Source organism: Coregonus lavaretus (assembly GCF_964263955.1).
Source record: "Coregonus lavaretus genome assembly, chromosome: 1".
NCBI lineage: Eukaryota > Metazoa > Chordata > Actinopteri > Salmoniformes > Salmonidae > Coregonus > Coregonus lavaretus.
In genome coordinates, this window is record NC_139988.1 from 82,501,673 (window position 1) to 82,519,181 (window position 17,509).

Genomic DNA, 17,509 nt, shown 5'->3' on the forward strand with positions numbered 1-17,509 from the left:
TAAAAAAAGCGTTCCACAAAAGTAGAAGATCCACAGGGACGTCACTAGTCAACACAGCCACAAAGTCATAAATCCCGCCTATTTCTACAATTTATCTTCTTAAAATCTGATTTTAAATCTAACCTTAACCCTAAACCTAACCACATGGCTAACCTTATGTCTAAGACCAAAAAGCAATTTTTTTCTGTTTTGATGATTTTTTGAACGATCGGCCTATAGCCAATTTTTAGTTTGTGGCTGTGCTATTTAGTAGAAACCGATCCACAGAGGGGAAAAAAGCGTGACCCGGAAGTGCTTCATTGATGGCGCAACATCATAAACAAGCCGTGCTTTCGTCGAAGTTGCTAGCCAGCTAGTCGTCTGGTTGCCAGATATGCTTTCTTAAACGATTAGTAGATGTAAGGTATGAATTGTAGCGTTTTAACTGACGGTTTTAATATATCAATGATTACTACATCATTTTATAAATTCGTTTCCATCCATTTGACCAAAGAATGGACGGGGCGTTAGCTAACATTTCCGTGAGAGTCGATTGGATTGCTTAATGTATTTCTGCACGGTTACCGGCTGGCATAGACAAGCCAACAGTGTGACTGAAATGACTGTTTCTACCCCAACATTTGTTCATAACGTTACTGTGCTATAGAAGAGGAATCTGTTTTGTATGCAACTAGTCCATTCGGCTAGCTAGTTAGCTACCCAAGGCCAGATAGGCATTACGTTTAGGGAAAGCGGTTATCATCATAATTATCATCATGGCCAGTATTGATGTGAGCACAAGCGAAGATGGACCTGTCAACGGGCACACGTCATGGGCTTGCAAATCACAGGAGCGCCAACTCTCTGACATCCTTCTCCCAGTACAATCAAGTGACAACACTGACATCAGTCAGATCGACAGAGACACACCAAACGGGTAAGACACCTTGTTTATCATCTTCTCCACTGACAAACATTCCCATACCACAGTGACCTCGTCAACCTTTAAAGGATCACACAGAAACTGTTTATGCATGCCTTAACTCAAATTGAAACGTTACAGGAAACCCCAGACTGTCATAGCTAGCTATCTAGACTAACTTCCACTCTCTAGAATAGTTAAAGCACCAATATTCAAATCCTTGATTTTCTTAATCAAAATACTGTTACCCTCTGACATTTGATCTCACACTTGTGTTTGTCCTCCTCAGGTGTGTTCCAGTGCTCCTGGAGCAGGTAGAGGAGGGGTCTCCGTGTGTCATCACCCTGTGCTGTGCACCCCACTGCCCTGCCCTCATCACCAGCCTGCTGGTGACCAGCGAGGCCCGCACAATTGAGGTCTACTCCCAGGCTGGGGACTACTGTGGCACCTGCCGCGGGGAGAGAGACCCCAACGCACAGCCTGACAGGTAGATGGCTACTTCAACTGTGAACTCTTTATCTGCACCCCATTTGGTACTATTCCCAATATAGTGCACTACCTTTGACTAGCTATAAAGGGAAAAGGGTGCCATTTTGGGACTCACCCCCTGGAATAGTTTGAATGATTAAGCAATACAGCTGTGGATAACTATTGCACATCTCTGTATGTTTGACAGCGTAGCACCTTTTTTTGTATTAACAAATATTATTCTAAAAGGTTTATGGTATGGCTTTGGCATTTCCATGCTAAAGGACCCATAAGCACCAACATTAGTCTATATTTCTTTTAAATGAAGGCATATATACTTTTTTTTCAACCATTTTCTAGCGTAAATATTAGGAATAAGCAAAGGCTTTGATTTCTGGTCAAACAGATGGAAAAGTGGTTTCAGAAAATATCTGCCAGAAAAGACCCCTGCCAGTTAATATCAACACCTGTATTTAGTTATGGAGAAATTAAATACATGAGGGAGGATAATGAAAGTTCACAAAAGTAACAAGTAAAGGTAGACCTACCAATTAGTCTTTGGTTTATATCTGTTTGGTTTATGGATTATTAAGTGATTAAAACAAAACATTCTGTTACCAAATTTCATTTGAATGTCCACAGGTTTTGTTTTTTTTGGTACCGCTTCGGACCGGCTAAAATTTCAACGTCCACAGATGTTGATTTTTGGTCCGGACCGGCCTTGATTTGGCCCAAACATCCGGTCTGGACCGGACCAAATCTGAACCAATCATAGACATCTATGTTTCACAAGTTTGGAGAGTACAGTAAAGTAAAAAAAAAGTTGAGTATAGTAGAAGCGTTATATTCAGTACAGTACACTAGAGTTGAGTACACTATAATGTATTGTACTGTACTGAGCTGTACTGTACTAAACTATACTATACTGTGCTGTACTTTAATGTCCAAACTTGTGGAACATAGATGTCTATAATTGGTTCATATTTAGTCAGTTCTGGACCAAACAAATTTGGTCTTGTTTGGGGGCGGAGCTCATTAAAATAATAGCCTGTGTGTAGAATAACACCCAAATATGCAAAGGAGGATATTGCATATTTCTACCTTTGTGTACCTATTTAGGATACATCACCATGAAGAGAATTACTTTCATATCCATAATTATGTATTTCTGTGTAGTACAGATCAGGGACCCCATGATGAAATTCTGTTACTGCAATTCTGTTACCGGGTGTAAATCCACTTCACTTACTGTAGTTCATTAACCCAAATATTTTTTTTTTTTTTAAAGTCAAGGTGTCATGTCATAGCTGACACCCCATTCTTTCTGCAGACATTTTAAAAACTTAATTCGGAGCAGATATTTATCTTTTTGGAAAGTGTGGTCACATAAAAAATGGACAGATTTTACCGAAATTCTGTTACCAAACTTTGCATCTGCACAGTTCTACCAGTAACTGTTTTTTTGTAAAAATGTCTGTGTGAATTGCTAAAAGCAATCCTTATGCATAGAGTTGTATGGTTTGTTAAACTTAGAAATTCATGGTTTTTGTTTGGCATACATTTCAAAGAGAAAAATCTGTCTCAATGCAATTCTGTTGCCCTCTTCTAAATGGGTACAGTATGATAATTGAGTGTAGTATGATCCGTCCTTTTTTTATTGCTTGCCAGTGCAGAGAGAGGACCCTTCTACAGGAATCACTTAATATTGGAGTCCCCTACCACATCATGTGAGGTGAAGGTATGTATGTCAACCACAGCTTTCAAATGAACAGTAGTTTCTGTCCCATTCCTGTTTATTCCCTACTAGCACATAGCCATGTCTCTGTGAACATGAAATCCATTGACCCATCCCCTTTACCTGTCTAGTTATCATAGTGTGGGTGGAATGGTATGGGTGATGCCCTCTCCTGGGCTATAACCTCTGTTTCCTCAGCTGCTGTCTCTTGGTGGGCGAGGGAGTGTGGCTGTGGCTCGGGTCGTGATGGGCCTGCAGACAATGACATCTGCAGACTGCTCTCTGAGCCTGGGGCCCAGCATCGACATGCTCCGTGTGCAGTCCATGATGGAGGAAATGGGCACCAGCCTCTCACCGGGGGCCCAGAGCCTAATGAACATGGTCCAGTTTCAGCAGAAGGTGGGTTCTCCGCTGACGTCAAAGCATCACAGTCACCAATACCAGTCAAAAGAAGCCTCAGTGGAAAAGTACGCAGGCTGGAATTACACAGAAGACACTGTCTCTATTGTATTCTATTGTATTGTTCATTCTTCTACCCACTAAGATGGCTGTCGGATAGCGAGAAGCTCAAGACTAGTGAACAGAGAACACAGAAGACAATCGCTGTGTTGTATGGTAATCAAGGTCTTTGGTGTTTTTCCAGAACAAAGCTGACTCACTGAGTGGGTTTCTGCCCTTCCTCTTGGGCAGTGGGGCTCTCTCTGCTCTTGCTAAAGGAACTAACGGACCCTCTGAAGCTACAGCTGACATCCAACAGCCTTCAGTCAACACCAGCTTCCAGCCAGACAAGATGTCTGACTCTGCCTCCTCAGATCCATGTCCCCAGTCTCGGGCAGCCTCCAATACTCACACCAGCCTGGCAGACATGATGTCACCCTTCCTTAATGGCCAGCCAGGAGGACGGAGGCCCTGCATCGGCCCAGACATGCTCCCTATGCTACAGAGTGTGTGTGGGCAGGTGACACAGCTCCGCATCGAGGACGCCTCAAAGACATCCAGTGGCCCGCGGTGAGTATGATGACTGGTGGTGGCTTTATGGCGGGGCTAACTACAATGTAAAACTCCCTCTGAACATTTACATGGTGTGGTCGGAGTAGAATGGAGTCCAGATGTTGTGGTTAGGACTCAAGTGGATGGGGGATGTCAGGGCTGACCATGTCTGTCTGTGGGTTTGGTAATGGTTCTGGCTGCATTGTGGTGTGTCTCTGTTTATGTTCCAGGAAATGTCTGTGTATGGTTTGTGTCTGTATGACTGTGCAGGTCTTGTTGTCATGGAAGACTTCTGGTCCAGTGAAACCTGTGAGGATAGCGAGGATATGTTCGAGTGCAATGTTAACATGGGAGGGTGACAGCACTAAAGGGAGATCCTTTAATTCCTATGAAAACCTATTCTTTGATGGATCGTCTGTCTTGCAGGCAGGAGCATGTCTGCTGCAGAGAGCTGGAGCAGGTTATGGAGAGACGTCTGGGCCAGATGGAGAGGAGGCTGATGGAACACATGGACCAGCGGCTGGACGCCCTGCAACTGCGCCTGGAAACGGCCTTACTGCAGACCCTGGACCTTCCCCTTAGCCACCTCAAGACCACAGCACCCATGCTTGACCAGCCTCAGGCCCTGCACTAACTTCAGACCTAGTTCCTGCACTAACTCAATCCCAACTCCGGCCTCTATCCAAACCACAGCCCCTGCCTCATCCCCTACCCCAGGCCCCACTGACTCCAGCCCCTTGCATTGACTCCAGCCCCAACCCTATCCCCAGCCCCATGCACCAGTCACAGCCCCTGCACTGACTGTGCACTGACTGCGACCAATAACCTGCACCCAATAACCAGCACTCAATAAACTGAACCCAATAACCCAACTCTCCAGAGACAAGCTGCTTATTTGACTGTAGTTTTACCACTTGCGCATGTTTGTAAAATAATGTCTGTCTGTGTGTGTTGTAAATTTGACTCCCTTTCATATTCTGTATATTAACAGACGGTTTAAATAACTGCACTGTGTGATCAAAGAGTGAAAATAAATGTATTTATACTGTAACAACTACAGAACATTTTTGTATTATTCTTTGAGCAAGGGTAAATATAAAAAATGATCTAACAAAACATGCTCTCCAGTCCACACCTGCTAAACATATTCATTCCTCTGTAATGTAAAAAAGTAATGTTTATGTTGGTAAAGGTGAAGCACTAGGTGGAGCCGTTGGTTTGATGTCTTTGGTAGGACTCCATTACAGCATTACAGAGGGCTCCATTGCTGCATCCTTGAAAAGGTCACCACACCCCGGGCCGATCTTTCCGGGAAAAGCTCAGCTGACTAAATAGTTTAAGGATTATGTAAAACATGAATTTACCAGCATGATGTGCTGGATGTTTGCCGTGGATTACAGTACCAGCTAAATCAATAAAGAATTATCGAGAAGAATACTCCTTTGTATAAATCATGGTCATGCATCAAACTGGATGGAAAGACTGGAATCCCACTGGGCAGACAGTCAGTCCAATGTGGTGTCTACCACTGACTGCTTTTTCAAACCTGGATGATGTGGATGTCTGTGTGTTGTCCACACTCCTGATCATTCTACACTCACCCAGTGAGCCAGGTCACAAGAGTGGGCCAACGTTTCCCTCCAGGACCTGTAGACTAGACATACATACTTCAGACAGCTTCAAACTACAGAGCCATAGGTCAGTGCTGGTTGACTGGACCCAGCCAGGCAGAACAGCTTCCTGTGAGCAAACAGCAGGTCCTGGGGAAAAAAAGGCATGTAGAGCGATACCAACTGTATCAACAATATCCGACTGCTGGTGCTCCAACTCTGCATGGCTATGGAGGGAACAAATCAAAACCTGTTGGATTTCTGAAGTGTAAAGTAGTGAAGAACACTCCACAGCGTTTCACTACTGTAGCCTACTATGTCTGTCTGCTCTTAGAAATGAATGCTCTATTTGTAACATACTGATTAGGGCCTGTATGTCACAGAGTAGGAGTGCTGATCTAGGAGCAGTTTTATACAGGCCCAGAGCAATAAATGTGTTAATGATTTGAAGGCAACAGTGAAAGATCTGCCTCGGGGCCTGTTGGTAAGAAACCCCTCTCAGATCGACATCATTCTGATATATTGTACTGTTCATATTTATTTATTTTTGGGGGGGGGGTTAGCTTTAATATTGCAGATAGATTGTATTGTTAGTTTGCAGATAGTTGTATTGTTAGTTAGCACAACGGTATTCTCATTTGGCCCCAGTCCAACACTGATATTAACCTAGATGGATGAGTCATCCAATAAATGGTACACTTTTATTAATACACATTCATCATATCCTTAGCATTCATCTACACTGTAACTGTAGCCTTTCAGGGGGTAGTCTACTTCCCTACTAACACATGGGAACTACATTAACAGCAGATCACTTAGTTTGACTGATGGGGCATTTACAGTATTTCTAGAAGCCTTGAGCTATCCTTTACAGTACATTAACCAAACATTTAATCGGTGAGGCCTCTGAAACTGATGTCACACTGTGGTTGCATCCCAAATGGCACCCTTTCCCCTATATATCGTGCACTACTTTTGACCATATCCCTATGGGCCCTGGTCAAAAGCACTGCACACTACATAGGGAATGAGGTGCCATTTGGGATGTGTGAAAGGTAAGAGTGAGGTCATGTTTTCCATCTAGGTTCCATGCTTCAGCCGAGCCCAAAGAACATGCAACGGAACGGATACTGTAGATTATTATGTAATGGATCCTTCCCTGTATATAAATCACCTCATACTGTGGGTAATTCATATAATATTTAATGTCGCACCCTAGCAGTTCACTGAGGATATATGGGAGGAGGTGACCATAAGAAAATGTAAGAGATGATCATGGCTTGAGAGATGACCTAATTATTTTAGTCTTTTCTTTACTGCAAATCAAATCAAATGTGATTGGTCGCGTACACAGATTTGCAGATGTTATCGCAGGTGTAGTGAAATGCTTGTGTTTTTAGCTCCAACAGTGCAGTAATACCTAGCAATAAAAATACAATACACACATAATCCAGAAAAATTAAGAAATATCAGAATGAGCAATGTCAGAGACCGAAATATATATATAGTATATACACTGAGTGTACAAAACATTAGGAACACCTTCCTAATATTGAGTTGCACCCGCCCTTTTGCCCTCAGAACAGCCTCAATTTGTCGGGGAATGGAATCTACAAGGTCTTGAAAGCGTTCCACAGGGATGCTGGCCCGTGTTGACTCCAATGCTTCCCACAGTTGTGTAAAGTTGGCTGGATGTCCTTTGGGTGGTGGACCATTCTTGATACACACGGGAAACTGTTGAGCGTGAAAAACCCAGGAGCGTTGCAGTTCTTGACACACTCAAACCAGTGCGCCTGGCAACTACTACCATACCCCGTTCAAAGGCACTTAAATATTCTGGTCTTGCCCATTCACCCTCTGAATGGCACACACACAATCCATGTCTCAATTGTCTCAAGGCTTAAAAATCCTTCTTTAACCTGTCTCCTCCCCTTCATCTACACTGATTGATGTGGATTTAACAAGTGACATCAATAAGGGATCATAGCTTTCACCTGGTCAGTCTATCACTCAGTGTATACAGTGGGGGAAAAAAGTATTTAGTCAGCCACCAATTGTGCAAGTTCTCCCACTTAAAAAGATGAGAGAGGCCTGTAATTTTCATCATAGGTACACGTCAACTATGACAGACAAAATGAGAAAAGAAATCCGGAAAATCACATTGTAGGATTTTTAATGAATTTATTTGCAAATTATGGTGGAAAATAAGTATTTGGTCAATAACAAAAGTTTCTCAATACTTTGTTATATACCCTTTGTTGGCAATGACACAGGTCAAACGTTTTCTGTAAGTCTTCACAAGGTTTTCACACACTGTTGCTGGTATTTTGGCCAATTCCTCCATGCAGATCTCCTCTAGAGCAGTGATGTTTTGGGGCTGTCGCTGGGCAACACGGACTTTCAACTCTCTCCAAAGATTTTCTATGGGGTTGAGATCTGGAGACTGGCTAGGCCACTCCAGGACCTTGAAATGCTTCTTACGAAGCCACTCCTTCGTTGCCCGGGCGGTGTGTTTGGGATCATTGTCATGCTGAAAGACCCAGCCACGTTTCATCTTCAATGCCCTTGCTGATGGAAGGAGGTTTTCACTCAAAATCTCACGATACATGGCCCCATTCATTCTTTCCTTTACACGGATCAGTCGTCCTGGTCCCTTTGCAGAAAAACAGCCCCAAAGCATGATGTTTCCACCCCCATGCTTCACAGTAGGTATGGTGTTCTTTGGATGCAACTCAGCATTCTTTGTCCTCCAAACACGACGAGTTGAGTTTTTACCAAAAAGTTATATTTTGGTTTCATCTGACCATATGACATTCTCCCAATCCTCTTCTGGATCATCCAAATGCACTCTAGCAAACTTCAGACGGGCCTGGACATGTACTGGCTTAAGCAGGGGGACACGTCTGGCACTGCAGGATTTGAGTCCCTGGCGGCGTAGTGTGTTACTGATGGTAGGCTTTGTTACTTTGGTCCCAGCTCTCTGCAGGTCATTCACTAGGTCCCCCCGTGTGGTTCTGGGATTTTTGCTCACCATTCTTGTGATCATTTTGACCCCACGGGGTGAGATCTTGTGTGGAGCCCCAGATGGAGGGAGATTATCAGTGGTCTTGTATGTCTTCCATTTCCTAATAATTGCTCCCACAGTTGATTTCTTCAAACCAAGCTGCTTATCTATTGCAGATTCAGTCTTCCCAGCCTGGTGCAGGTCTACAATTTTGTTTCTGGTGTCCTTTGACAGCTCTTTGGTCTTGGCCATAGTGGAGTTTGGAGTGTGACTGTTTGAGGTTGTGGACAGGTGTATTTTATACTGATAACAAGTTCAAACAGGTGCCATTAATACAGGTAACGAGTGGAGGACAGAGGCGCCTCTTAAAGAAGAAGTTACAGGTCTGTGAGAGCCAGAAATCTTGCTTGTTTGTAGGTGACCAAATACTTATTTTCCACCATAATTTGCAAATAAATTCATTAAATATGTGATTTTCTGGATTTTTTTTTCTCAATTTGTTTGTCATAGTTGACGTGTACCTATGATGAAAATTACAGGCCTCTCTCATCTTTTTAAGTGGGAGAACTTGCACAATTGGTGGCTGACTAAATACTTTTCCCCCCCCACTGTGTATATATATATATATATATATATATATATATATATATAAAGATGTGTTTTGTATGTAAACATTATTAAAGTGACCAGTGTTCAATGACTACAAAACAGTATATACATACACTGAGTGTACATTTCTGGCAGAGACATTTCTGAGGTAAATCTGGCCTTTACAGAATCATCTTATAGGATCTTGGGCATTGGCAGTGAGTAGGTGTTCAATATCTAAAGCCATTTATGAGTTAGGTTTATGAACTTTCAGATTCATAAGGCTCTCTTTTCCCATATCATGTACACATGCCAATAATGATCTTAATGTGACTTGTTTGGTTATGAAAGCCAATGTAACCAGTGTCCCTGATTGATTGGTTATTGGATTCATTGATTGAAATTATTACACAACACATACAGCCACAAAAAAAAATGCAAATGGCAGTTACAAACATCGAGGACGACACAAAACATGTATTACCATTATAGTTGTCATTCAGGCAAGACTGGCAAGGCAAGACTCATGGTACTGGAAGAGTGTCAATTGGAGTTGATTATCATTGATTTGTAATGTCTGACCATTGTCTAGAAATTCCTGGTCGCGTTCCCCTGCTCAGACGTTGCATGCATCAACCAATGGTTGCGTGTTACGTCATCGACTGTGTCATCGACTGACAGATTGCTATAACATATGATGTGCTTAGCTCATACTTAAAATACACTATATATACAAAAGTATATAAGTTCAAATTAGTGGATTCGGCTATTTCAGCCACACCCGTTGCTGACAGTTGTATAAAATCGAGCACACCGCCATGCAATCTCCATAGACAAACATGAATGGCCTTACTGCCCGAAATGGTTGACCTTGGAGATTTCATCCTGTGGCCTCACCTCCTTAGCTGCCTTACTCTGCTCAAAACGTGCATTAGCTGAGCCTGTTTCCAAATACACTAAAAACCCTATTGTGAAACATTCTCTAAATATCTGGAAACCGTTCAGGCGATCATTTGGTCTCAGTGAATTTTCACTTCTGCCCCATTATTAAATAACCATACATTCTGTCCATCATTATTAGACCGGGCGTTTCATATCTGGTCTGGAAAAGGGATCTCCTCCCTGAACGACTTGTACATTGATATGGATTTTGCATCTTTTGAACAGTTAGTACAAAAGTTCAATATTCCTAGATCCCATTTCTTTAGATACCTGCAATTGCGTAGTTTTGTATGTTCATACTCTAGTCACTTCCCATCACGCCCACCTACCTCCCTTCTAGATTCTATTTTTAAAGTGAATCCTTATATCAAAGGGGGCATAAGCTTGATCTATATGTTATTAAACTCACACAATCTGGATTCCCTGAACTCTCTTATGAACCAAAGTTCAGGCTCCTGCTATTTTATTACACATGTTTTGGACATGCCCGAAATTAACAGATTTCTGAGACGTTTTCTAAGATACTGGAGAGACCTATAGAACCTTCTGCCTTTATTTCATTATTGGGAGTGGCACCACAGGAGGCCCCTCTAAACAGCTCTATGGGCAACATGCTGGCATTTACTACTCTTCTAGCTAGACGTCTTATACTATTTAAGTGGAAGGATCAGTTTCCTCCTACTTTTAACCATTGGATAAAGGAAGTTATGCAACATCTCAAGCTAGAGAAAATCTGCTACTCCGTTAGGGGATCTGCAATTACATTTTATAATATCTGGCAACCTTTCCTATCCTTTGTAGAAGACATGGACCCAGCTCATTTCACAACTCCATAAACCAACCCAAATTAGAATTTGTATGATTATTTTTACTCTTTTTTAAAACTTTTTGTTTTATAATATCTTTGTATTATTTTTTTGCTATTTGATTATATTACTCATTGTATATCAAGCCTGCTTTAAGTCTGGTTTTGGGGCTCTATTGGAGCATGGGGGGTTGGGGTGGTTTGATTTGGTTTGGTAGGGGATCCGTGTGTGTTCTGCCCTCTACCTATTCCTTCTGTTATCTGTATAATCATAAAAAATGCCAAATAATTTAAAAAAAATACAAATACAAAAAGACTGGCCTTACTGAAGAGCTCAGTGACTTTCAACGTGGCACCGTCATATGGTGCCTCCTTTCCAACAAGTCAGTTCGTCAAATTTCTGCCCTGTTAGAGCTGCCCCGGTCAACTGTAAGTGCTGTTATTGTGAAGTGGAAACGTCTAGGAGCAACAACGGCTCAGCTGCGAAGTAGTAGGCCACAGAAGCTCACAGAACGAGACTGTCGAGTGCGGAAGCGCATAGCGCATAAAAATCGTCTGTCCTCGGTTGCAACACTCACTACCGAGTTACAAACTGCCTCTGGAAGCAACATCAGTACAACAACTGTTTGTCAGGAGCTTCATGAAATGGGTTTCCATGGTCGAGCAGCCGCACACAAGCCTAAGATCACCATGCGCAATGCCAAGCGTCGGCTAGAGTGGTGTAAAGCTCTCCGCCATTGGACTCTGGAGCAGTGGAAACGCGTTCTCTGGAGTTCAGAAGAGTGGAGGCTGTTATAGCAGCAATGGGGGGACCAACTCTATATTAATGGCCATGATCTTGGAATGAGATGTTCGACAAGCAGGTGACCACATACTTTTGGTCATGTAATGTATCTATCCAGACAATGTAAGATCTGGCAGGGGTCAGCAACGCTTGGGCAGAGGAAATCCAATCCCCTAGGGTTGGCCCCTAGCAGTATTCTCCTCCCCTATTGGCTGAGCCTTGGCAGACAGGCAGTCCTATTGGCTGAGCCGTGGCAGACAGGCGGTCCAGCTCCCAGGCCATGCAGAGGGACTAATTACAACTCTCATTAAACGCACACTGGATATATGATCCAAACCAAAACCAGGTCATAGTCCCAGTCTGTGTGTAGAGCAGCCAAGCTGGATGTGTACACTGGGTAACTGCATGACTTTACCAGATGTGAATAGTTCAACTGTCAACATTCATGTTGTCAGAGTTAGGAGGAACATCAGTAAGGAACACCGCGTTTTTTTAACCATTTTATTCCCTCTGTGAAATTGTCGTCAAAACATATCAAGAGAAATACAATGACAATACAATTAAAAAACAAATCAACAATATCAACAGCAACAAAAACAACAACAAATCAGAATACGGACACCCATTCTTCTCTCTGACTGAGGTGGGTTCTCTGTGCATGGACGTTAGTAGAGTATAAAAATGTGATGGTAATAATCAGTTTCAATGAGAGCAGAAGTGTCTTTTTGACTCATACATGAGGACAAATAACACTAAAAAACTAGCAGGGATGTTAAAATATGTCTTTATTGCCCTGGACGCGTTTGAGCTCCCAGTGGGTTAGGTGTGGGCCTCTCAGGCCTCGGTAGTTTGAGGTGGTTGGGGGAGACACACACACTAGTAGTTACAGGTTCTAAGGTAGGGTGTGGCTCCAGACACACCTGGTTTAAGGTCCGTGGTTTTCAACACTGAGAACCAGCTCGTGGTTGCTGAGAGGTCAAGGGTCAATCTCCTCTGGGACGACGGTGAGCATGATGTCCTCGTTTCCCCGCCGGACTACCATCCGCAGCGTGTCTTCCCTCTTGATGGAGCTGCTGACATCACTGGCCGAGGTGATTCGCTGGCTGTTGATGGTGATTATGACATCACTCTCCTGCAGGCCACCTCTGTGGAGAGGAGAGAGGAGTGTATGTTAGGGGAATGTAGCAAAAATACATGCGCTTTACTGATAAAGCACAGTACGTTAGGCTCTATAAGCAGTGTGTACCATTAGATCTCTCAATCCCCAGAATATAAATAGAGCCTCTTAAGTTTGAGAGGGAGTTTTCCCCATTCCAAAAAAAGCCAAATGAACTTACAGAGGCAGTAACATTCTTTTTAGACACTGTGAGAAACTAAATCTGACCATGGCATTATGCTGACATTGGTACCACAAACCACACCAGACAAAAAGAAAGCTATTCATTAACTTGAGCGGGAGACTGCCGCCTCAGCACAAATGATTTTATGTGGCCACAAACTCCTAGCAATCTTTATGAGAGGAATGGAGATAACTACCAACTACCAAATTAGTCCTTAAATGCTCTCCTCCTAATCCAAGGTCAAGGACTTTAGCTGTTGCCTCATGTTTGCACTGTTTTGAGTCAGTATACACTGAGAGGTTCTGTTTTCAGTACACTCTTAGAAAAAAGGGTTCCAAAAGGGTTCTTCAGCTGTCCCAATAGGAGAACCCTTTTGTGTTACATGTAGAACCCGTTCTTCAAAGGGTTCTCCTGTTGGGACAGCCAAATAACTCTTTTAGGTTCTAGATAGCACCTTTTTTTCTAAGAGTGTAAACTACTACTTACGTCTCAGCTGGTGTTTTTGGGATGACCTCGATGACGTATGCCCCTGAGGTAACATCGGGGAAGTCTGATTGTTTCTCCTTCAGCTCCTTTGCAAGCCTATGGGAAAGGAACCAATGAAAACAGAGATAAGTGTTTAATGAGCTGCAGGTATTTGGAAGAATTTCATTCACAAGATGAACCTGGCTAGCTGAAACTTACATTGGAGTGAGAGTCATCATCCTCACACCAATATATTTCTTACTTGATGATAATTTACCTAAAGAAAATAGGATAAATGCTGCATTAGTTTGCACATGGTGATAAACATTGAAAATTCAATATGCAGTACCTGGTCAAAGCCATGGACCTTTAGATAGGTCTGGCACAATAATCGTACAGTTGTCTCTAACCGACAATAACCGTAAACTTAAAAATAAATCACCATAATCGTCTTAATTCATACATTTTAAGAGGGGGAGTTTCAACTTTATTTTCAAGTAGATAATATTAACCCAATAGCAGTTTTGTTTATTTTATTTATACTTATTTATTTATTTTATACATGAAGAGGGTAAATGTCGTTATCATTTTACGAGCAGAACCATTTGTTTTTTAAAACGGGGGTTTCACCAAATCTGAGTTATATTCATTAGATATGTCAATGGTAATTTTCAAAGATGCATTAATTCATGATGCATTACAAGCTCAAAATAATTGTTTACAAAAATGACAATTATGACAATAACCGTGGTCATTTGCATGACAATTTATCGTTACCCCAAAATCCCATAATCGTCACAGCCCTACCTTTAGATTGGTAATCTGTACCTTTAGATTGGTAATCTGTACCTTTAGATTGGTAATCTGTACCTTTAGATTGGTAATCTGTACCTTTAGATTGGTAATCTGTACCTTTAGATTGGTAATCTGTACCTTTAGATTGGTAATCTGTACCTTTAGATTGCCTGTCATGGGACTCTGCCAGGAACTGACGGATCTTGTCTGAGGGGATGGCGAAGGAGATTCCTGCTGTCACCTTCAGTGTGTTGATCCCAATCACCTCTCCGTCCTGAAGACAGAAACACACATTATTAAAATACATTCTCCAGATTTGTCATAGATTAAAGGCCCAGTGCAGTTAAAAACGTGATTTTCCTGTGTTTTATATATATATTTCCACACTATGAGGTTAGAATAATACTGTGAAATGGTGAAAATGATGATAATGCCCTTTTAGTGTAAGAGTTGTTTGAAAAGACCGCCTGAAATTACAGCCTGTTTTGGTGGGATGGAGTTTTGGCCTGCCTGGTGACAATAAGAAAGACAGTTCCAAACCTCTCTGCCAATAACAGCACATTTTCAGCTTTCCCCTCCCCACTCAGACCACTCCCAGACAGTCCTAGCTAAATTCTTGCTTGAGAATGCTCTTTGCTAAGAAGTTATTTTTGTATTTTTTTGACCATTTTAATTGAAAACAATCACAGTAAGGTACTTGTTACCAAGAAATGATTTGATACTGAGATAAAAACATCTGAATTGGACCTTTAAGACCATTCTGAGAGATGTAATTCTTATCAATAAGAAAGGATATCTTACCAGATTGACCAGTGGTCCGCCAGAGTTCCCATACTGAAAAGGAACAGCATTCAGGTTAAAGGGATGATCAGATGGTAGATCTACAGCTCCTATCTGTGTAAGGGGGCAAATATGGGGGAGCTACTGTTGTGTTTTCCACAACTAAATGCTGACAGCTGCTTGTGTGTGGGTCTGATGATGTATCACTCACGTTGATGATAGCGTCCGTCTGGATGTAGTCCATATCAGAGTTCCTCAGGCCCAGCTCCTTGCCTCCTCTCTGGGTGGTGCTGACGACACCTGTGGTGACCGTGTTCTGCAGGGAGAAGGGGCTGCCGATGGCCACCACAAACTCACCAGGCCTCAGGTCAGCTGAACGACCCAGCAGCAGCACCGGCAGCTTCATCTAAACACAGAGACACAGGACTCAGATCAGTCAAGATGTTCACATAGATTTATTCTGGGATCATCACAAAAAGGGGACAAATAAACATTTTGCCGGTAGAACTATAGAGTGTATTCTGAACGGAAACAGTTGGCATGCAGGTACAGTACTAGCTGTAGCTACAGTACATTAAGTATCTACGGTAACAAGACCACCCCTCTTTTGAGACATGTCTGAAGTACCTTTGTTACATCCTGTTTGTTTATGCACGACAGGCGACAGTTGAAAAGCGCCAAACATATGGGGGTCAACATAGCGTTTTGTAAATCTACTGAGAGGAAGTTATCATGCCTGAAGTGATGATGTTCCTTGACGTCTGCATACTCTGCATGCTTTATGAAAATATATCAGGGCAATGAATTGTCCTCTGTAGCTCAGCTGGTAGAGCACGGCGCTTGTAACGCCAAGGTAGTGGGTTCGATCCCCGGGACCACCCATACACAAAAATGTATGCACGCATGACTGTAAGTCGCTTTGGATAAAAGCGTCTGCTAAATGGCATATTATTATTATTATCCATCTCAATGACACAATCCACAATAGACAAAATCCATCAACAATGACAGGAGAATGGATAAGACTTATACAGTTGGCTCTATGGCTGGGTTACACCAGACCTAGATATTAATAGGACAGGACAGGGCAGGGGGGTGAAGATGTGGCGATGGGTCATGGGGATACAGTCATAGGTAAATGGGGAGAGGAATCATTGGCCCCCCACCCTGGGCTCAGTGCTCCAGGAATCCAGACCTGACATCCAGACCTGACACAGGAATAGCAGGCCGCTCCCTTGCTGACAGCCCTAAGCACTCTACCAGATGGGCTGGAAATGGGATAAACTGACACAGTCCAGGAAGGCAGTCAGGTGGATGGAACGGGACAGACTGGGAAGAAGGGCTTTTGGCACACAGTGTCAGTGTGTCACCTGCCACCCAGCAGTCAGCAGGTTATTTGTCACACTGGTCGCTCAAGAGCCACTGCGAAATTAGACGTCCGTCCAGGTAAGCAGGGCGTCAGGAGATTCCTTCAAAACCGGCCACTAGAGGCAATGGTGAGCGCTATTACCGGATCATCGCAACTAGCTAGCTGCAACCGAATGGCTGCTGTTGTTGTTGTTGGCTAATCACCACTGTCCCGAAGCAAGCACCAGTTAGCCTTGAGCTAGCCTCGAGCCAGGCCCATCTCCCGGCTATCTACCTCTCTGTCAACCGGACGGGACCTCCTAGTGTTGACACGGAGCCCCGCCGATCCATCACGACTGGTCTGCCGACGTAATCTTCTGATGTGGTTTCAACAGGCTTCCCGTTGCGACGACCACGAAGATCCATCTGCTAGCCCTGGCCCGCTATCACACGCAATCAACAGCCGTGCCTCCTGCTCGCCTGTGCCGTAGCAGCCACCGAACTGCTCCCGGACTCACCTATTGCTGTTCACTGGACCTTATGATCACTCAGCTACACAGCTGATGCCTGCTGGACTGCTCCTTTATACGGTACCCCATCCTGTTGATCTGTTTAGCCTCAGCCCAAACTTTTGTCGCCATTACCAGCTGTTGTCTTAGCTCTCTCGAATATATTATGCCTCTCTCCCATGTCAATATGCCTTGCCTATTGCTGTTTCGGTTAGTTCTTATTGTACTATTTCACTGTAGTGCCCCCAGTCCCAGTCAACCTGCCTCAGTTAGTTCCTTTGTCCCAACCCCCATACACGCGGAGACCGGCTCAATCGGTGCCTCCAGTGATGCTATCTCTTTCATTGTTCCCCAACGCTTAGGTTTACCTCCACTGTACTCATATCCTTCCATATCCTTGTCTGTACATAATGCCCTGAATCTATTCTACAACGCCTGGAAATCTG

General features: G+C 43.2%; 2 protein-coding genes across 5 annotated transcripts in view; one reads left to right on the top strand and one right to left on the bottom strand.

The window, feature by feature from the left end:
• Window positions 1-293: 293 nt before the first annotated feature.
• cUnh10orf88 (chromosome Un C10orf88 homolog) lies at window positions 294-5,524 on the top strand. The gene is made up of 6 exons (XM_084162554.1): window positions 294-916; window positions 1,191-1,388; window positions 3,038-3,107; window positions 3,303-3,503; window positions 3,748-4,112; window positions 4,521-5,524. The coding sequence occupies exons 1-6, from the start codon at window positions 756-758 to the stop codon at window positions 4,726-4,728; spliced, it is 1,203 nt and encodes a 400-aa protein (XP_084018680.1). The 5' UTR covers window positions 294-755; the 3' UTR covers window positions 4,729-5,524.
• A 7,071-nt stretch (window positions 5,525-12,595) lies between these two features.
• Window positions 12,596-17,509, bottom strand: part of htra1b (HtrA serine peptidase 1b) — a 43,216-nt gene continuing 38,302 nt past the window's right edge. Inside the window, exons 4-9 of one of the 4 annotated variants that reach the window (XM_084162467.1) lie at window positions 15,419-15,613; window positions 15,229-15,261; window positions 14,587-14,701; window positions 13,852-13,909; window positions 13,654-13,749; window positions 12,596-12,972 (exon numbers count right to left, since the gene is read on the bottom strand). In XM_084162467.1, the coding sequence (XP_084018593.1) occupies window positions 12,804-12,972; window positions 13,654-13,749; window positions 13,852-13,909; window positions 14,587-14,701; window positions 15,229-15,261; window positions 15,419-15,613 (666 nt within the window). In that variant the 3' untranslated portion in view covers window positions 12,596-12,803. The other 3 variants (XM_084162465.1, XM_084162468.1, XM_084162466.1) reach the window with 3 other exon arrangements.

Bases quoted from the DNA above. Each gene is read 5' to 3' on its own strand.
- cUnh10orf88 (XM_084162554.1), top strand. From the start codon at position 756: ATGGCCAGTATTGATGTGAGCACAAGCGAAGATGGACCTGTCAACGGG. The intron at 1,389-3,037 runs GTAGATGGCTAC...ATTGCTTGCCAG, and splicing joins CCCAACGCACAGCCTGACAG to TGCAGAGAGAGGACCCTTCT. The intron at 3,504-3,747 runs GTGGGTTCTCCG...GTGTTTTTCCAG, and splicing joins TGGTCCAGTTTCAGCAGAAG to AACAAAGCTGACTCACTGAG.